Source organism: Rhipicephalus microplus, chromosome 8 (genome assembly GCF_043290135.1).
Source record: "Rhipicephalus microplus isolate Deutch F79 chromosome 8, USDA_Rmic, whole genome shotgun sequence".
NCBI classification, from domain to species: domain Eukaryota; kingdom Metazoa; phylum Arthropoda; class Arachnida; order Ixodida; family Ixodidae; genus Rhipicephalus; species Rhipicephalus microplus.
In genome coordinates, this window is record NC_134707.1 from 52,789,122 (window position 1) to 52,810,602 (window position 21,481).

At 46.8% G+C, this 21,481-nt stretch overlaps 2 protein-coding genes across 9 annotated transcripts in view; one reads left to right on the forward strand and one right to left on the reverse strand.

Moving 5' to 3' along the window:
- Positions 1-21,170, reverse strand: part of LOC119165827 (coagulation factor X-activating enzyme heavy chain) — a 64,126-nt gene extending 42,956 nt beyond the window's left edge. For 3 of the 7 annotated variants that reach the window (XM_075871828.1, XM_075871823.1, XM_075871826.1), the window contains exons 1-2: positions 21,022-21,170; positions 2,031-2,078 (exon numbers count right to left, since the gene is read on the reverse strand). Coding sequence is in view for 5 of the 7 variants with exons in the window: in XM_075871823.1 (XP_075727938.1) it covers positions 2,031-2,078; positions 21,022-21,082 (109 nt within the window). In the remaining 2 variants the exon portion in view is untranslated. The remainder of the gene's footprint in view (positions 1-2,030; positions 2,079-21,021) is intronic. The other 4 variants (XM_075871827.1, XM_075871825.1, XM_075871829.1 and 1 more) reach the window with 3 other exon arrangements.
- On the forward strand, positions 6,526-13,054 carry LOC142769029 (uncharacterized). 2 transcript variants are annotated; one of them, XM_075871815.1, is made up of 8 exons: positions 6,526-6,879; positions 7,791-7,920; positions 8,050-8,225; positions 8,683-8,742; positions 8,814-8,873; positions 8,938-9,042; positions 9,098-9,211; positions 9,508-13,054. In XM_075871815.1, the coding sequence occupies exons 2-8, from the start codon at positions 7,805-7,807 to the stop codon at positions 11,667-11,669; spliced, it is 2,793 nt and encodes a 930-aa protein (XP_075727930.1). In that variant the 5' UTR covers positions 6,526-6,879; positions 7,791-7,804; the 3' UTR covers positions 11,670-13,054. The 2 variants fall into 2 exon arrangements, with proteins under 2 accessions (XP_075727930.1, XP_075727931.1); XM_075871816.1 differs by having other exon boundaries at positions 8,938-9,211; positions 9,508-9,542.
- Positions 21,171-21,481: the final 311 nt, after the last annotated feature.

The window sequence follows — 21,481 nt, forward strand, 5'->3', positions numbered from 1 at the left end:
CGGGCCTCCAAAAGTGCGCCTCTACGTAAAGGCTGCGGTATCTGCTCAGAGTCTCTCGAATCAGTAGCATGCTATTTATATGGTTTCATAGTTCTTCCAAGGAATCTATTCCTTGTTATTTCTGTTTTTCTAATTAGATTGAAGTAGGCTGTTGAACATTTGAGACAGTTGTTTCGCAGACACAATATAGCGCATAAAGTGTATGCCACGCCAGTACCTATGAAAATTCGAAAGCTCCGAAACCAAGAGCGTATGAGCTACGCAACTGAGAAGACATGAAAATGAGTTCAGTGGAATCTCACAGGGTGCGGGTGGTTCTAAACGGGTGGTTGTGTTTTATTCCTTTTCGCCACTTACTCTCTTAACGTAATTTGAAGTGTCGACACTCTAGATTATATTTTGCGTCATATCGGAATAAAATATAAATCCCACACATTTACAGGTGACAGTTATTTTTCGACAGCAACACTTTTGACTCCTTCGGTGGGTTCTTTTCCATTGGCTCTGCTGTCAACATCCGCATTTAGTTGAAATTTATAATATCATCTAGGGCATGATATGTCCAGTGCACTCCTAGAAGCAAATGTTTGCTGGGAATGAACGCGGATAAATCATGCAGATATTCAACGAGCTGGTAATCTATTTCGCACTAAAAGCGCATGCGAGTCTTGCCAGTGATAATTCCTCCAGCGGAAAAGAAACGCCCCGTCGGTTTTTAGAGATGTGAATCATCGTGAGGGTGCGCTAGTGGCTGTCGGAGACTAAAGCCCCTCTTTTTACCAGAAATTCCTCAAACTAACTAGAGACAACTCTGGCGCAGCAATCGTTCAGTGCCCCGCCGCGGTGGTCTAGTGGCTAAGGTACTCGGCTGCTGACCCGCAGGTCGCGAGTTCAAATCCCGGCTGTGGCGGCTGCATTTTCGATGGAGGCGGAAATGTTGTAGGCCCGTGTACTCAGATTTCGGTGCACGTTAAAGAACCCCAGGTGGTCGAAATTTCCGGAGCCCTCCACTACGGCGTCTCTCATAATCATATGGTAGTTTTGGGACGTTAAACCCCACAAATCAATCAATCAATCGTTCAGTGACCATGGGAATGATAGGTAGTACATGGATTGGCCTAGTCTTCGTGTACTTGCAGGTGGTGAATCGCACTTGTGGCTTCCTTTATCGCTGTGTTTCAGTTTTCTTTCAAAAGAAAAAAAAAAAACCCTTTTAAACTTGGTGACCTGATTTGAAAAGGTAAGCCTAAATAAATGAGGTGGCCAAGCACGACCGCTGAAGATTGGTTGACTTTTGTTTCGTGAAATAACAGCTCCAAGCTACGCGAACACACATGGAGCCAGAATCACGAAGATTAGACATTTCCGTGCACTACCCATCATTGCCACGCTCGCTGATGCACCGTGCATTGAAGCTTCCATTTACACTAGCGCCAGAGTGTATATTTCGGAAATTTTTATGATATTTACCAAAGACAGGGGGAAGAGGAGTTGGTAGGGCAGGACGCTGCGTCGCGTTCGATTAGTGATTGCGAACTTCCATAAAGAGCGAGCAATTATAACCATTGTCAGATGGCTCATATACGTGATTCACTCTCGCCACATCGCTTTAGGACGAGAAATGAAACGGAAAGCCTTTCACGCCCTGGATTGGCACTGTTTACTTAAGCTAGCCTGTAGAGTCTGTGTTGAAGTTACGCGAGATCTTATACCAGCCTGTTGTCGAGCTAAACCAAACGAGTTATGTTTTAGCGTTTTGTGCTGTAATATTTCAATCTGTTGCTGTCACATTCACTGTTTCACCCTTGCGGATTTTCAAAATCTGTTGCTTTTTTAATATCCTAAACTTCTGAGTTTATTAACGTCAACTTCATTTGGTAAACATTTCCGCTCTACAGTGCGATACGTAAGTCGGCGTACTACAGGTTATATCGCAGTTGATAAGTGCGGGATTATGTTTTATGAGCAATAAAGAAACAAAGTATCGAGAAGCGGCAACTGCTTAAAACAGCTTGTATATATAAACTTACAAAGCACACTCTTGCTTACTACTGTCTTCGAAGAGGCTTCGCAAAATGCTGGAAAATAAAAAAAAAAAACAACTGGCAGTATTATTCATCCTCAGCGCTCACATGGTGTTCGACAGAAATATTTTTAAGAAGATTACATAAGCGATTCAAGAACTGAAGCTAAACTGGTTAATGTACAAATAAAGCATCAATGATTGATTGATATGTATGGTTTAACGTCCCAAAACTAACATATTGTCACGCGCTAGGAGCTCGAAGAAATGTACAAGGAGACGCGACTGTCAAAATCTCAGACACGAAGAAGGACATCTCCACTGGCATGGGTTGCTCGTCCTCGTCTTCTTCGTTCTCTGGCACAAAACTGGCTCACTGTTCACTGGCACAGACCACCAGGTGGCAATATGACTATGAGAGACGCCGTATTGGAGGGCTCCAGAAATTTCGACCACCTGGGGTTGTTTAACGTGTACTAAAGCATCAATAAACAAGTACTGTTGGTCATATTGAATGGAATGGAATGAAAGAACTTTATTTTAATCCTGGAGCTCCCATAGTAGAGTACCTAGTGCTCAAATAGTTAACCACGTTTTTTAAACACACGCGTGCTCGTATTGAAAGCTGTGCAGAAATGTCGGCAAGCCACGAAGCAGTAAGGTCGCGTTGAGCAAATTCAAGGCTATTGCACTTCTCCATCATCTTTATTAGATTCTTATGGTCGAGCTGAATCAAGGTGTGATGTCATCACCCTTACGGCACATGTGCGTCCCCTCCCTCTCCTCTCCCGGGCTCCCCCTTTTTTTAAGGCTTCCCTCCATGCGGCGTTCACACTCTCATTGCGCATGCACGCCCCCTCCTGTCCTACTCACCCCTTCTCTTCATATAGGCATTCTTCTTCATAGCGTACTCCCATAGCAGATGCGCATCCCCTTCCCTCCTACGCTCCCCTCTCACCTCGCAGCGCCGACGCAGGCAGCGTCGACTAGCGAGTTTCTTGATTGAAAAAATCGGCTGATCGGGCTTCGCAACCATTCACTGGCCATCCCGTCGTCATAGCAAGCTCAGTGCTGCGAAGGCAACAGCGCTAAGAATACAGACTAACCCCCGAATGCCAAGATGTTTCTTGACTCGTACTAGACTCGTTCTTGACTCAAGACAGTCTTGCCGGTCACCATAAATCGTTCTTGAACTTGCGGACGACTTGAAGGCGACTTGGCTCTGTCGAAGTCAAGACAAGTTCCAAGTCAGCTGCGGGGCTAGCTTGAAAGCGACTGTATGCATTATTCCAACATGGCCACCTCTCGAATGAACGTCGCGTGGAAGTTTGCTTGCCTCCCCATAAGCGTAGCATTTTCTGGGGTGCACTGCCTGCCGAAGATTCTTGGACCCGCTATACGTGACCGATGAAATCTGATGGAGATGTACGACGAGAAACAATTCCACACTCGATACAGATTCACGAAGAACGCCGTGCGGCAGCTGCTGGGTATGTTGCCGCTCCGGGAAAGTGGGGACAACCGAAGACACCCTGTGCCTCCAGTGTTACAGCTACTGATGACTCTCAGGTTTCATGGCGCTGGCACATTCCAAACAGTCACCGGGAATCTCGTCCGCATTCCGAAGTCGACAGTTTACCGTGCAGTAAGAAAAATTACGCTACTCATCGAAAAGCACCTGTACGCAATGCTGGTGCGCTTTCCGCAGCCGGCAGCACTTTCTATAGTTATGCGGGACTTATATGAAATGGCTGAGTTCCCTGGCATTACAGGTTGTGTCGACTACACACACGTCCGTATTATTAGCCCCGGTGGTGGCGACGCCGAAGTGTTCCGCAACCACAAAGGCTATTTCTGTTTTTATGAAACACGACCGAAAGTCATGTTTTATAAACACGACTTTCGGTACAAAATTGACTGTGTCTGTGTGCCTCTTCTATCCTTTCTTCCCGTCAAGGGCGCTGTTTCTCGCTCAGAAAGGCATCGCTTGTAGCACAACGCTACGTAAAATTCACACACATAAAAAAAGAGGCGCCCCTATCACGGGTTTTTCGATCCCCTTCCCCATCATGCAGCGAGACATTGCTGTACCCCGCGAGACAAAACTCTGCTTAGGGCAATGTCCTGACCCCCGCTTTTTCTCTTGTTTACCGAGCTCCATAAAAGGATACGAATCACATTCGTTCTCAGAACTTTTTTTTCATATATAACTGCGACCTATTTCACTACAAGCATGTCCACAGGTGAGCAGAAAGGCAAATACTGTGAAAGTCGCGTTACCAAGTGAGCCAGGTCAGCTCAAACACACGCCATTAAGTTCGATTGAAAAAAAAAACCGACAAAAGAACCGAACGCGATGTTTGTTTCGCCTCCAAACAAAGCAAGCGTGGAGGAACACGCCGCATTTGGGTGGCCACTAAAACCAGCGGGCAATGAACGCTTTACAGAAGCAACACTGCGCATCGATGTGGCGGCAGGCACCACGTGCCGCTCGTTAGCCGTAAAATGGCAAAAATACGCTTGTGGCCCTTCGTTTTCATAGTTATTTTAAAACATATGGTCTTTTTTTGCTGTAACTTATGCCTTACGCTAACCACTTCAGTATTACCCTCGTTAGCAGGCGAGCAGCCTATTTCTGCTTTGAAGCTCGTTCTTGACTTGACTAAGCAAGACAGCCTGAGCATCTATGAAACGCAAAGGCTGACTTGGGCGTTTTGAAGTACACTGCTTGCTTCACGCTGACTTGCTCAAGTCAAGTCGAAGTCGTGAGCCAAGTAACGTGTCTGCATTCGGGGGTAACACTTACATAAATCTGAACACTCTTCACCTCATCTACCCAACGGCGTACAGCGACATATGACCGTGGTGTAGAGCCACCCCAACATTCTCTTACATCACCTGAGAATGTGCAGAGCACGACGAAGAACATGACACCTATGGCACATGGGAGGAATGGGAGGCACTGCTGTCTAGCCCAGCCCTGGTGAATCAGCTGCGACTGATTCACAGAGCTTAACGGATGACTCGTGCCAGTGAGGCCCTGGAATAGGGGCACCACCCTGCCAAACAAACTTCGCTTTTCACCCAGTATATTCCTTGGGGCACTCGAGTTCTAGCCTATCTGGATTATGTACATAATAAAGTTTTGAACTACCACCGCTGCTGGCCATCCCATATGTATATAGGCACACGATTTTCACTTAAAAAAAAAGCACCTGTGGGAGATTTCTCCTGAGCGCTGTTGAACAAAAATATTCCACCATCTCTTGCAAAAAGGAACTATGTATAAATGTGAAGCCGCGGCGGCGACGTTGACGCTGGTGATCATGGCAGCGTTGCACAGGAGAGAAACTTGAGGAGGCGTAAAGCACGCAGAATGAATAGGTGTTTCCTACTGTTAAATGCCAATCGCTCATAATGAGGAATGAGCGACAGAAGACTCCGGTTAGACACAGAGACCCGCAGTCCACTTTTATTTATTATTGTTCAACAACGCACAGGAAAAATCTTCCACCGGCATACAGTGAACTAGATATTCTACCCGCACTACCTTGGAGGTCAAGATCCAGCGGGCAGTGAACGGTTGCGCAGCACGAGCAGTTGGTTTTTAAAGATGATAGTTTTTCTCAGGGTACGCTAGTGCACAAAACCTGAAGCCTTCTAGCAGCTGAGTGTAATTTTTTAGTTAGGCGAAGATCAATTGTGTAGTATCTGTAGCTGGTGACGAAGAATAAAGGTGAGTGCACGGTTTAGGGCGTTCTTGGGCTGGTAATCGCCCATCAAGGCAAGCCCGCCATTCAAGAAAGCTTTCGTTTTCGGCGTTTTCGTCCCTGAGGGGACTACTCCCGAAGACGTCGTTGGCACGACGTCTTCAATAGTAGGAGTCGAAGAAGTGTACTACGTTCGGAACTTTGGAGCCCATATCTACTAAGGTACTGCCAACAGTGAGGCCGCACTTGCCCAAATCGTGGACGCGTCGCACATAGATAGATAGATAGATAGATAGATAGATAGATAGATAGATAGATAGATAGATAGATAGATAGATAGATAGATAGATAGATAGATAGATAGATAGATAGATAGATAGACAGACAGACTCGAAGTCACCGAAGTTCGCTAAGAAATGTTTCACATTTAAAAGCAATTATTCAGCATATCTGAGCCACCATAACAACACGTCAATATTTTGTATGTTTTAATACTAGAAAAGGCATACATAACTAATTTTAAGGACCAGAGCGATTATCACGCTGCGCTGAGAGTGCAGCGCGATTCTCAAAAAGGCAATTGTGCTTCCAACGCATTGCCAAGACGACACGGTGGTGGCGCCTACTCGTCGCTTTGCGTTCTACACCTCATCGCCTCCAAGACGGGTGCTTACGTCATAGAGTTTCTCAAAATTAACTAGAAGGCACTCTGGCGCTGCGATCGTTCAGCGACCATGGGAATGATGGGTAGTACATACATTTGTCTATTCTTCGTACTTGCGGCATAGAGAAAGAAGAAGACAAGAGCGGACACTCCGCGAAACCTGGCCTCAGGAAGTGCGTCACGACTACGTAACGAACTAGTGCTCCCACCACACGTCAGAGGGCGCAAGCGCAAAAAAAACACAGTTATAATCAATGCAACAGAATTGTTTTCACAAATTAATAATTACACGCCCAAATTTGGTATGTTCTTTATACATAAAAACGATTTATTCAACACACCTTACGCGATTATTTTTCTTCAGCCGTACTGTCATAAACACCATCTACCCAGCGACAAGCCCATGCATGACTGACAGCGAGAAGCTTTCGACGCTTTCGTCAACGTCGGCTGCGTCGGCGTTTTCAAGCGTGAGATAACAGGTGAGGCACGTTTTCAAGCGAAGCTTGTTGAATGACATGTTGTTGGTCTTGTTGGGTCATTTTTTCAGAAAACGGTTACGCCTGCGCGAAAAAGACACCATGCAACAAACATAGAAAGATGCACACACACACGTTGCGCTTCGTGTGTGCGAGTTTGTTTCTTACGTGGCGTGTCATTCACGCAGTTGTAACCTTTTTCTGAAGCTTGTAAGGACTGGGAGGTTCGCTAAAAAGAAAGTTTGTGGCTCTATGCGGCGGTTAGACGGGAACATTGTGCAACGTATGCAGTATAGAAAAGGCGGCACGGCGTCAAGCCGAGGCGACGCGTGCTGCGTCTGCCACGGACGCGAGCGTCTGTGCGCTGAGCATAGCTGGGCAGCTAGGTCGTAGGCTCGGTGCAAAATATTGAGAAGCGTTTGTTGGGCCTCGCATGCTTCACGACGCATTTCCCGAAGGCTCGGAACACGAATAATTCTTGGTGTGCCGGAGGCAAATCTGGACTAGCCAAGTGGCCATCATCTTCGTTTCTTCGCTAGCCTTGTGCCACTAGTGCAAGCTGCCCACAAATTTTTTTGACGTTTCCAATATAATTTTACCGCACAAATTTCAACTACGATTTTTCTTCCCAATGTACTGCTGATACTGCGTACGCACGAAGGTGTTCTAATGTTCCCAGGCCGCGATACCATTGCATTACAAGGGATAGCGGCCTGGAAACTTCTGAAGATCTTTGTTCGTGGTCTTGACGTATATCTTTGTAAGTCAGAGTTTTATGGGTCAGAGATGTATCACTGGTTTTGTATTGTGCATCGATTAGCTAATCATTCAAAGGGGTTTGCTGGTACACTTATGACGTGCACATATCTTTTTTGTAATTTGACAGCGAAGCATCCACTTACTAACATTTTCAGACCGCGCTGACGCCATGCCGTCCGGCGGTCCAAGCTACGGCAGCTACTGCTGTGTATCGTGGTGCTTCAACAATGGCAGAACCCACAAGAAGCCTGGGACGAGTTTCTTCCGCGTACCACGGGACGGCAGGTGTGTTAAAGCTTTTGTATGGTTTGCATGTCTGTAGGCTTACTGTTCGTACTTGCTAAGTGAGGGTAACAATAAAAAATCACTATTCAAGCACTTCCCCTTTCAGCTGATAGTTCATTGCCAATGCAGGATGAAAGCATGGATGCAGTATGCTGGACGCGATGATCTCCTGAGTAAGCCGGCCAGCCTATTGTACGCAACGTACAGGGTTTGTAGCGACCATTTTACTGCTCAAAGTTTCATGGACCCTGGGCACACAAGGCTTACAAGAATGGCTGTTCCCAGTGTGCAACCAGCTGCACCATGTAAGTGATTGACTGAAACTCAAATATGTGCAATAGCAGCCACTTGTATTGAATCAGTGGCGACAGTTAACCGTGAAGATCTCTGTAGCCGATAGAGAAACCTCACTACAGAAGTAACACTTGGAAAGTCTTAAGTTCTGTGAATTGTGGGCTATTACCTTCCTAACAGCAGCTTTACATTTCTGTCATTTTTTGATGCTCTGGACCTGCGCAACTTGTTTTGAAAGACTTTAAAGGGCTATTTCACGTTATCTTCAAGCCTGAGTGCACATGTACGTATACCTTTCATCAGTGAAAGCTGCCACTGTTGATAATTCCAAAAATCACAAATTACTTGTTTCCTAGTTGGTGCCGTCTCTTTTCTTCCACGTTCGACCAATTTATGCGTTTGAAAGAGCTGTTTAAGCTTCCCCATGCTACAAGCTTTGTAACTTGTACCAACTGCACATATATGCAGGTTCTCTGAGCGTCGCTTCAAGTAGTGACTGTGACATGGCTGCAGAAGCTGCACTGCAAGGTGCGGATGAGCTTCAGTTTGTGTTATTATAAGCCTCTTACTGACACATTGTCGTAATTTCATCTCTTCAGGACCTGCGGTAGAGGCTTCACAAAGCGGCTCCCACACATTGAGGTGCCCCGATGAACAGGGTGCGTTCAGTGTCGCGATTTCTTTTTTTTTTACCCAAATTGACTGTTGACCAAACCTCTGCAGGTGGCAGCTCCCTTGTAGCTGGTGAAAGAATTTCTGATGATTTCGTCTTGCCGGAGAAAACCTTAACCAGTCGTTCAGCTGTCACAAAAGGAACTTGTGTGGCCGGTAAGTTGTATGTTCACTTCAACACCAGAGTGGATTGATATAGAGACTTCCGCAGGCCGCTCGCAAGATTGTTCCGACAGCATTGTCCGAGGCACTGAACAAGCTTCACAAGACCCTCCAGAAGACGTCTCCGCCAACAGCTCCACGCCTGAGTGCCTTAGAGAAAATGGTGACTATGCTTTTATTGCAGCAGTTTTTAATGTGCTATTTTATGTTTAGGACATTCTGAGGAAACTATCCTCAAAAGGACACTACGTGTGCACTTACAAAATGTAAAGGTGGGCTCTCAGTGATTTTCATTTTTTTTGTGCATTGTCAACATTGTGAATGGTTTGTTTTTAGGTAGTGGAATCGAAAACTTTGTACCACAGAAAGTTGTGCACCTTGGGTCTGAAAGAGCGAGGAAAGTGCTCGTATGGGATTAGTTGTTCTTCGCTTTTACATCAATTTTTTTGTTTATTGCAGTGCGTTCCTGTGTGCCAGCGACAATGTCTCCATCAATGAAGTACAAGCAAACCATTAAACATCTGCAAGCCAAAGTAGCAGCACAGCGGAAAACTATCAAAAGACTGCAGAGACAGCCTCACCAAGCACCGTCATCGACTACGAAGGCCCTTGAAGTTATCCGACCGCACGTCACCGAGGAGGTTTTTAAACTTCTTTCTGCACATGTTCGCTTGAGGCCCAAATGCAAGGGCAAGCGGTTTCCCGTGTGGTTCAAGAAATTCGCTCTTCACTTAAACTTCCGAGGTCCGCGAGCATACCGATTTCTGGCTCCGTATTTTTCTTTGCCCTCCCGGCGTTCATTAAGGAGGTGGCTAGCTAATGTAAAGATGACTCCAGGCATAATTCCAGGAATCCTTTCTTCCATTGCAACAAATACTCAAGCTTGGAATGAACGGGACCGAGTGTGCGCTTTAGTTTTCGACGAAATAGCACTCAAAAAGAATTTGTACTATGATGCTTCAAGAGACGTTGTCCAGGGTTTTACAGATGATGGCACTCATCGCACTTCAACCATCGCTGATCGAGCACTGGTTTTTCTTCTTGTTGGTGTTTCGAGAAAGTGGGTTCAACCGGTTGCTTTTACTATAGGGCACACATCAACACCATCATCTGTTATGCATAACTTGCTGGTGTCACTCATTTTGGAGCTTAGGAGCATTAATATTGCAGTGAAAGCAGTCATTTGTGACCAGGGCAGTTCAAATGTAAGTCTCGCTAACCAACTAAAAGTGACTGTAGCAAAGCCTTTTTTTGAAGTTAATGGTGAGCGGGTATATTACATTTTTGATGTTCCGCATTTAATTAAAACAACGCGCAATAATGTCCAAGCACACAAGTTATACATTGGGGATGACATCGTTAACTGGTCGCACATTGTAAGCCTTTACCAATCCTCACATGAGTTGCGGTTGCGATTGGCTCCAAAGTTGACTGAACGGCACGTTCATCAGAAACCTTTTTCTAATATGAAGGTCAGCAGAGCAACTCAGGTCTTCAGTGCATCAGTTTCGATTGCTATCACGGCAATGGTGTATGCGAAGGTGCTGCCTGCCTCGGCCATCACTACAGCTCAATTTTGTGATCGTATGGACAGGATTTTCGATGCCTTGAACAGCTCGAGTAAAAAAAGAACTTCGCAAAAGCTGCGGCATGCAATCATGAAAAATGATTCAGAGCTGATTGACTTCCTCCGAGGCCAGCTTCCCTGGATTGCATCATGGCAGTTTGTTGGCAGACGTCAACCACAAACCATCGTAGGTTGGCAAATTACAATTCAGGCAATTTGTCAACTATGGGGCGACCTCTCCAAAAATTACAATTTTGAATACCTGTTAACACGCAGGCTTCAACAGGATCCTCTGGAGAACATATTTGGCCACATTAGGCAAAAACAGGGTTGCAACACCAACCCCAATGTAGCACAATTTATTTGTGGCCTGAAGCACATCTGCATAAGAAAACTTTTCAAGCTGTCAGAATACGGAAATGTCGAGGATGATGAATGTGACCTCCTCCAGGAACAGCTGTCGCCATTCTCCCTCACCAGTGCGTCTCTTGTGGATAATGAGGAGTGTGCACAGCCACAGCCTGACGACTTTCCCGCTCTAGACGATCTCTCTGAACTTGCGACAAACATTCACTCCCATATTATCGATGACTCCGCTGCATATTATGTAGCTGGTTTTCTCATCAAACACTTCCTTCGGAATGCATGTGACGGTTGCAGTTGCCCACAGTTACTGAAAGACGACAGTGAGACGCTTAAGGGTACCCACCAGTATTTCACAATGCTCAAAGCATACCACGTCCCCAGCAAACTTTTTGGGAATCTCACTGTGCCATCAGAAGCAGCTTTTGCATACGTACAACAACTTGAATCTCGCTTTCTTGCCATAATTGAGGCCACTGCACATCACCTGAAAGTGTGCGATGTTTTGTATCACCATCTGTCAAGTGTTGGCGATTTTCATTTCTGCTCTGCTGGGTGTCGCGCTAAGTTTCTGAAAATGTTTTGCCGGGTTCGTTTATGTTGGCATGTGCGTTTTGTGAACCGAAACTTAGACAGGGTTAGGTTCCAGTCTTCAATCTCGGGCATGCAGCTTGACAAGTTCAAAGGTTAGCAATTAGCGGCGGGTTTACACTAAAGTATTGGAGTTGAGCCGAATCCTGCAATAGCTTTGTTATGTTATTACTTCGTTACAGCAGACTTCATTATGGTCTTATATGCTTATATTCAGTTCAACTGGACTAACCACTCCTTCGTTGCATTCATTGTTTTGGTTACCCGCTATGAGGAGTACAAACACTGTGTATTCGCTCGAAGTGATTTGCATAACCTTAAAAAGAATGTTGGGCATCCTGTCTGTATTTTTTGTAGCAAATACGGGCGAACTGTACACTTTACTGTGGGTCGCTTGGTCACTGTGTATGCTTTATCTCTCCAGCTCAAGTAATATATCGATAACAAAACCGCTTGTTGAAATGTCTTCGAGCGGGTAAGGAACACAGTATGAAGTGGGCACGGTTCATGTTATCACGCTTTTCGTATTTTAGCTTCTCATCAACCTCCTCATCTTGCCCATCAAAATTTTCAAAAGAATACCCAAACTTGTAGTGTTTGATGGGGCTGCGGACGCTGCCATTTTATTTTTATATAGCTTGTGAGTGATAACGTACGATGTAGAGCCTTTGTGAAAAATAATGAGCCAAAGTGGTTTCCTTCTGCTATTTATTAGCCCTGTAATACCGCTCTCGTAGCACCAATTAAAGTCCACAATTCTGGATAAAGTGATAACTACAATCTATTTTAGCTCGCAAGCGTCACAGCAACACCCAAACGCAAATCACTTGGGATCTTAAGTTTTTGATGAAGGCGACGCATAACAAAAGCCACAAGACCTGCCAGTGTTGTAGCATAAAGTTTGTCTTTCACGTAGTGAGCAAGCTGCAAAGCCCTACCTTTCTGAGGACAAGCAGGCATCAAGTCTGCTTTTTTTCATTTTGGACTAGCTGTTCTTAAGCACAGCCAGCACACTGCACCTTTGCCTTTCTGTTATATTGTGTCGTGTGGTTTCTGTGCGCTCTTTTTTTCTATGCATTATTTCAGTTAAGCCCAGGCGTGATTCGCGACTTCATTGCTGTGTATATGTCACTTCTTCCTTCTTCATCAGCATTGTGCGCTATGTTTTTGCCATAGATCCTTAGTTACCCACTGGCCCGGTGTGTCATACTTCACCAGTTTCTCGGCTTCTGCCAACTCTAGCGATGTGTGCGTTGTCTGTGTTCTCTATGTATTTGTTACAATATTTGTTACAATTTATTTGTAAGGCGAGATGCATTTGTTGTCTACCTTTGTCATATTGTGCTTTTTATATTCTCATACTCTACCTTGCCTTTGAATAAAACATTGCGGATGCTCTGTTTCTTTGACTGATATATACATTGATCACTTGTTCCAAAAGAAAAACACAAGCGCGATGAATAAAACGATAGTGAATTATCATTACCTGCATCTCTTTTTTTTATAACTTAATCAAAATAAAAATTACGTCACGACCGATTCGCACGAACCACTGAACAAAACAAAACAGGGAATCGCTAAATCAAAACGACCTACAAAAACTATCCATTTGGGCGATGAATAGTGGTCTGAAATTATGAACTTACGACATAGCCAAACGTCGGTTATGCAAAGTAATTCAAAAGTTGCGCCAGTGAAACCGAAACCGGAAGCGCAAGCCACTTGCTCTCATCAACCACTAGGTGTGCTAGAGTCGATTGGGCCGCTGGGGTCTACGGGAGTGTCCACTCTTCACCTTTTTTATTTCTCTATGCTTGCGGCTTCGTTTATTGTGGGTTACGGTTTTGTTTTGAAAGAAAGAACGAACCCTTTTGAACTTCGTGGGCTGATTTGGAAAGTAAGTCTAAAAAAATAAAATGATGAAGCGCAACCACTGAACATTTGCTGATTTTTGTTTCGTTAAAAAACAGCTCCAAGCCACACGAACACACACGGAGCCAAAAGCAGGCTAGAAGTACGAAGTTTAGACAAATGTGTGTGCTACCCATCATTCCCATGCTCGCTGAAGCGCCGTGCATGGCAGCTCCCATAGACAATAGCGCCAGAGTTCCCTCTAGTGTATATCGGGAAGCTCTATGACTTACGTCTGTCCTCGTTTTCGACGATAACTGCCTTATAGGGCTCGTGTCTAACTTGCCTTGATGCGTTCCTTCGCCTTCCCTGCACGGATCGATACTCTCTAACGCAGCGCGTCCACAATATAAGTCACCAAATTTCTCGCGCGGAACATCGAATAAACGTATTGCTCACTGTCTCCAGACACAAGAAACACGCCTTTCAACAATATTTGCATTAGAACATAGACACACTGGGCCAATTTTTTATATTGAGAAACTCGCTAGCTGACGCTGCTTGCGTCGGCGTTGCAAGGGAAGAGAGTGGGAAAGTGTAAAATAGAGAGAGAGAGAACAGAGGGCGTATGCGCAGTGGCAGTGTGGTTAACGTGCGTTAGCAGACGCGCCCTGCGTCGGCGTTGCGAGGTCGCAAGGGGAGCGTAAGACAGAAGTGGAGGGAGGGAGTAAGGCACAGCTGTTAGAGAGAGGAAACAAAGAGAGTCACGCATACGCTGTAGGTCTGTGGACGGCGCCATCGCCAACGCCGAAGTGTGCCATCGTGCGACAAAGAAATGCTCCACAATTTGAAAATCACGGCTGCGGGCTGCGGGTCTCTGTGTCCAGTCGGAGTCTTCGGTTTCGCATTACCCATTAGCAGCGACCGGCATATTCCAGTAGAGAACACCGGCCCATGACTACGTGTTTCCCACCTCCCCACGTTTCGATCCTGCGAAAAGCCGTCATTGTAGAGCCGGTGTCAAGGCTGCCACCAGTATAATCGTGAACGCTGTTGCGAAGCGCACCTCCGACGACGTTACGAAGCGCGCCTCGAAATCTCACCGCTGCAACCACTGTTTCGAAAGACGGCGACGCCAACACGGTCCCGAAGGCGCCACTGCTTCGAATTCCGCCGGGAAGGTCACCAGCCGTTTGGTAGCGTAAGTTTCTCAGCTCGCGACTGCTTCTGCGCAGAGCTGATAGACGAGCGGACGAGACGACGGTGAGTTAAACAAGGTTTATGTACAGCATATGTACAGAGGCGTTACAAATTCGGCACTGGGGCCGACAGAGACTCGAAGAGCCGAGCTTTCTTCTCTAACACATAGGTCTGCTCTCAAATGGGTCTTCTGTCAAAGGGGTCTGCTAACACATAGCTCAACTCCCTGACACACAGCTCAACTGCTAACACATAGCTCTCTGCTCTGACACAAATGTCTGCTCTCACATAGCACTGCTGCGACACACATGTCTGCGCTCCAACAGGTCGGCTGTGACACACATGTCTGTTCTCCAACAGGTCGGCTAACACATAGCTCAACTGCGACACGCATGTCTGCTCTTCAGCAAATCTGCTGCTCGTGACGCGCCGCAGAGCTTCTTTTATATGCACCGGGTCCAACCCAAATGTCCAACCAGAAACGCCGCTGGTCGTGAGGCCAGAATCCTCCAATGGGGTCACCGCTGGGCCGTGTCCTTCTTTTTCATCGAATCTGGAGAGGCTGCGCTGCAGGTAGCTGCATTCAAGGACGAGTGACGTCGCCGCGCATTGCGTCAGCCGCCAGACAGGAAGACGCCGGTTGTTTACTCGACCGGCTCGCTTGCTGAGGTGACTCACTGCACGTGCGCGCCAGAAAGGCGCCGTCGTGTGTTGACGCCGTTGAGTTGTTCGCGTCAGGCGGCCTGGCCTTGACACAGATTGCCTTTTTCCGAGGCACGGACGTCCGCTGCGTACTCGCAGGCATAACAGCACCCCCGCCGCCAGATAATGCGCCGAAAAGACGAGCTGCTTCCACGTGGCTCGGATGTCAGGCGCGCTCGTTCTTCAGGTCCCTCCAGGTTCGTCTCCAGGGCCATGGGGAGAATGCAGCTCCAGACTCCGTTCCGGGAACACATCTCATTCTTGAGCACGGATCTCAGCTCCACTGGCTTGTCGCCACAACTTGCCGACCAGCTTCGCTCGTCTCACGATCTTTCGTTTCAGCACTTGTCGATGGTTCTGCAACTTGCCAAGAACGGTTCGACAACAGACAACACACGACACAAGCAAGTGCCCTCGGTCACCCGACAGAACACCAGACAAAGTATAGTACAACATATACCTAGCTACGTGTCTATCGGAATTTTGTTCCCTCTACATCAAGAGGCACATGTGGGACACAAGACTCTTAAAATAAGAACTTGAATTTTCACACGTACATTAACGTAACGAATTAGAATAGAACATAAAGTTGGCCCCTTTAGCTCACTCTGGACGAGAGCGCTCAGCCCAGGTCGTGATGAGGACAAAATTTCGCCCCGAATCGCCAGCGAAAAACCAAAAGGTTGAGAAGGTACTAGCTAGAACGCACTGTTCAATGCACCTGCATTAGCGCTTAGCTTTCCTCTTTTTTTTTAAGCGAACGTCAAAGTTGCGCTGTCGGAGTATCACGCTCCATCTCAGTAACCGGTGACTTTTAGGCGACGATACCTATGCGGTACCAAGAGCGGCTCATACTTGCGACGTTGCAGATGGGAACAACGATACGGTTTCCTAGGGATCGGCTCCTCACAAGTTAGCTCTATATCGTGTTCGATCACCGTCGTGTCTCCGGGACGGTCTGTAAACACGTCTCCAAACTCGGAAACAATATTTCTCAGGTCCTCGTTCTGGACTTCACTTAACATAGGCTCTAGGCTCAACTCCTCGAAGGTTACTTCCGATCCCTTTCGATTACATCACTGGAACTCAAAATTTCTGCTCCCTCTTCCTCTGAAGCATTCAACAGCTGATTTACGACCGCTTGACGTTGAACGTATGGTTTCATCAAGTTGTAAATTTTGTTCGGCCGCCTTCCTAATTTCACTTCATAATTGGTGTCGGAAAGCTTCGATAATACTTTGGCGGGCCCTTTCCAATGAATCTCAAGCTTGTTCCTTTTGAACGGCCGCAGCAGCTTTACCTGACCTCCTACTTCAAAAGCGCGCTTTTTCGCTGATTTGTCGTTATACTCTTTCGACAACACTTGTGCAGCTTTCATGTGGCTTTCCACTAGCGCTTCAATCGAGAGGTCCTCACGTTGCTATCGAATGAGCGTTTCTCGATCAACCCTCAACAGCTCACTCCAACTTTCCGCCACAGGCGAGAGCGTTGCAGCCCTCTCGCTCTGATTCAAAGGCGCCATGTCGTCTCCCCCTGCTACGGAAACTGCGCCGGTCGCTTCGGCGACGGGCCGCTCGCGTGACTGCTCACACGACTCACGCGGAAAATTTTCTCTCTGAGGTTCCGTCGACCCGCCGACAAGGTCACTTGAGAGTTCACCACATTGAACAAGATCGAGCTCCTGCGAAAGCTTCCGCGCTTGCGATCGCGTGAGGGCCATGTACGCTAAGTTGGGGAAGAACGATTTACCCTGCTCTTTGAGAAGCTGCTCTGAGTTGTTGGAGAAAAGATAAGGAAAACGATCGGGAAGCGCGGCAGACACAGCCGCTTCGGTGCGAAGCTTACCGAACGGGCCTTCAATGACAACCGTGGCGATTGGTAAGCAAGCACTCTGCTCCTCGGCGACTTGCCTGATCCTCACGCATTCTCCTGTAAAGTCATCCGGAGACACCAATGAAGGATGGACAATATCCATGGTTGCCGCTGAGTCGCGAAGTACTCGACACTTTTTCCCATTCAGACTAATTTCTTGGATATACGGCTCCAACAACCGCATGTTCTTTACCGATTCCCGGATTGTTGCAAAAGCAAACTTTTGCTTACAGTTTATCGTGATGTGCCCTTCGTTTTTGCAGTTGTAGCAGATTAGTGGTTTCCGTGATTCAAACGCCCGTGTGGTATCAGTGCGCTAATTAGGAACCTCGCTCGATTTCTCCGCATCCGTTTGCCTTTCCCCTACAGTGTCCTTCGTGAGAGACGGGTCTTTCTTGAAATTACTGTGCGGAGCGTGTTTCCGTTGATCAGGTTTCTTTGAAAAGCCCTCTTTCCTTTCATCTTTTCCCACGCGCACTGCCGTGCTGTGCAACTTTCGGCGAGTATAATACTCCTCAGCTAACTCTGGTGCCTTGTTTAGCTGTACTTCACCAAGTTTGTCCTGCAGCCAAAGTTTGACATCCTCCTCGATGCAGCGGTAGAATTGCTCCAATGCAACACATTCCAACACTTTATCGCGGTCTTCATAAACACCTTCGTCCTTGAGCCATTCAATTAAATCAGCTTTAAGACGAAACGCGAAGTCAACATGTGACTCATTCCCCTTTTTAGCATACCGGAACCTTTGCCTGAAAGCCTCGGGTGACAACTTATAACGTCTCAAGAGCACTTCCTTAACCTCGTCATAGCTCTCAAACGCTTCCCTCGACAAGCAAGTTATCGCGTCGGACACTTCGCCGGGAAGAAGAGCTAACAGGTTCTGCGCCCAGAGAGACCGCTCCAAAGCAGTTCACTCACAGACGTATTCAAACTTGACGAGATACTTCGCCATGTCCTCGCCTACTACGAACGGTGGCAGATGGTCGCAAATTCTCTGACCGCTGACCTGAACTGTCGCAGAAGCTACGCGAGGCGCCTGCGAACACTGTAGGATTGCCAATTCTATTCGTTTCAACTCAAGGCGCTCCTGCCTCTCGCCCTCCAAACGGCGTTCTCGCCTTTCAGCTTCTTCACGTTCGCGAACTTCTACTTCTCGCCTTTCAGCCTCTTCGCAGCTAGCTTTGATATCCACCCAGGCCTCGTCGACATCCTCAGCCGACACTCCCTCATCCTTCATGATCTCAAGGATCGCTTGCTTTCCTTTCGCACGGCCCAAAGTAATGCCGAGTTCCTCACAAATTTCGATGAGTTCTTTCACTTTAAGGTTATCCATCGTTCACACTAGCCTCTTGCTCTTTGCCCCTGTTAAGAATCTACTTGCCGTACCCACTATAAGCCTACTAGCAAGACGCGCAAGCAATTTTAAACACTCCCGTGTTTACACCCTCCGCATTAACATTGGTTTCAAAGCGCTTCGACTTGGCTTGAAACGATCAAAGCTCACTCTAATCCTTCACACAGCCCTTCTCTAAACTACTATAACCTGAGCTAGAGTAGTCTGGTGAACTGAGGGGAAAACATCAGGCACTCACCGCATCGATGTCACTTATGCCGGCCGATCCCGCAGCTGCCAGCCACTGTTGCGAAGCGCACCTCCGACGACGTTACGAAGGGCGCCTCGAAATCTCACCACTGCAACCACTGTTTCGAAAGACGGCGACGCCAACACGGTCCCGAAGGCGCCACTCCTTCGAATTCCGCCGGGAAGCTCACCAGCCGTTTGGTAGCGTAGGTTTCTCAGCTCGCGACTGCTTCTGCGCAGAGCTGATAGACGAGCGGACGAGACGACGGGGAGTTAAACAAGGTTTATGTACAGCATATATACAGAGGCGTTACAAATTCGGCACTGCGGCCGACAGAGACTCGAAGAGCCGAGCTCTCTTTTCTAACACATAGGTCTGCTCTCAAATGGGTCTTCTGTCAAAGGGGTCTGCTAACACATAGCTCAACTCCCTGACACACAGCTCAACTGCTAACACATAGCTCTCTGCTCTGACACACATGTCTGTTCTCCAACAGGTCGGCTAACACATAGCTCAACTGCGACACGCATGTCTGCTCTCCTACAAATCTGCTGCTCGCGACGCGCCGCAGGGCTTCTTTTATATGCACCGGGTCCAACCCAAATGTCCAACCAGAAACGCCGCTGGTCGTGAGGCCAGAATCCTCCATTGGGGTCGCCGCTGGGCCGCGTCCTTCTTTCTCATCGAATCTGGAGAGCCTGCGCTGCAGGTGGCTGCACCCAAGGACGAGTGACGTCGCCGCGCATTGCGTCAGCCGCCAGACAGGAAGACGCCGGTTGTTTACTCGACGGGCTCGCTTGCTGAGGTGACTCACTGCACGTGTGCGCCAGAAAGGCGCCGTCGTGTGTTGACGCCGTTGAGTTGTTCGCGTCAGGCGGGCTGGCCTTGACACAGATTGCTTTTTTCTGAGGCACGGACGTCCGCTGCGTACTCACAGGCATAACAGCGCCTGCTCATTCGAATTCTGCATGGTTGCCTTTGGCGGTAGATGGTGTGATTTTTACGGCGAAAGGTGTTGTGAGACCACAACTGTGGTCACTCGCGGTGCCGTAGTTGACCTTCGACGCCGCTACTGGTGTCTGTAACCTCTATCTTACGAAATAAAAAGAAACTTAGTACATGGCACAAAGTGGGGCTTGAACCTGGGTCTTCTGCGTACCCCTAGTATATTACCACTGAGCCCGGCCGATGCTTGGGCCTAGTTCGAAAGCTTGCCTTAGGCAGGCTTGATGTCCGGAAAGTAATCGCGTTATTATGAGTAATAAAGCGTTTTCGAAGAGCAAGCGAACAACTAGGCGTCACGCAATGCGAGTTACGTAACAAGGTGGTTGTCCAATGCTAAAACCCATCACAAAAGCTTGTTTTTGAAAGCCTAATAACTGTGGCGCTATCCACTTCAGTCATAATATTTCATCGTCTTCAGCCATTGCATAAATCATTTTCCACAAAAATGCTTGCAAGTGTGTAGCGAATACCAAACTTCTCAGAAGAATGATGAAGGATAGCATAGTGATTACTAGCCTACTACTAAAAGTCATGCTTATTTATGGTGGAGTAGGTACCCAGCAAGTGTGCTTGTAGCAGTTACCCAAAGATATTTAGAAAAGGCTCTGAAAGGCCGCTGTTCGAGCTTTCGCTGTGACTTTCCTGCGCGCTTCGCGAGGGCCTCGCGGTTTTTTTATTCCTCAATATATTGAACGTGGTGGGAAGAACTGCTGCCGTCAAAGCATCTGGAAAAATTCTGGGACGAAAATAAGGCAACCAAACAACAAAAACATATGCTGATTGTGATTAGCATACAGAAAAGAGTTTAAGCAATTGCTAACAAAGGGCAAAATATTCATCACGAGTTTCTTGTCTAACGTTGTCAAAAATGATTGTCAATCAAAACTTCCCGAAGAAAAATACTATTGCGTATGCGTTAATTTGTATTGATGTGATCAATTAATTCCACATACACAAAGAATGTACTACTGAGAAAGTTTGCAATTTATTATAAAGATAACTGCGCATTCTTGCACGTTTTTTGCGTAGTTAAGCAATCTGATTCTAAAGATATCTTTCTTAATCCACTGGTGATGCCTTGGCAGATAATATTGGTCAACGTATATGACTATTTATTTCAAGAGCCCGCGATAACAGAGGTTACATGCAGCCAGGGTTATAGATATGATTGTGCATACTCTTTAACTTTCACAGTGCATATAGATGTATACTAGGTTGAATAATACCAGATATAATTACCGAAAACGGCGCTCCATTGAAGAAGTCTAAGCAGTGCTTTGCTCATGCTTCTAAACTTCATCAATGCACAATGATAAGTGGTTTATCACTTCAGTACATGTATATCCATCTTGAGACCAACTGTTAGCGCGACACACTAGAAACGGGCATTCTCCAACAAGAGAAATGCCAATGTGACTATAATAAAATAGAACAGCAATATCATAAAATATAACAGGATCTGTAGCAGACAGGATGTTTTTCTAAATTTCATTCAATGCAGAACTTCTTAAATGTAATCAGTCAGCCCCTACCAGTTGTGAAATTAATGTCACGTCAGTTGGTTTGTTCTTGCTGCGGTGAGATTCATTTTTAAGGGGCACTGACACGCTGCTCAGACGTAGGTTAGACATTAAAAAATTCTTGATGCGACCTTTACACGCTGAAAAGCGGTATCGTTTCATGACAACCACAAGAAAGA

Coding starts and splice junctions, on each gene's coding strand:
- LOC142769029 (XM_075871815.1), top strand. CDS start 7,805: ATGCCGTCCGGCGGTCCAAGCTACGGCAGCTACTGCTGTGTATCGTGG. Junction 8,226..8,682: donor TGTGCAACCAGCTGCACCAT/GTAAGTGATTGA, acceptor ACATATATGCAG/GTTCTCTGAGCGTCGCTTCA. Junction 9,043..9,097: donor AAAAGGAACTTGTGTGGCCG/GTAAGTTGTATG, acceptor AGACTTCCGCAG/GCCGCTCGCAAGATTGTTCC.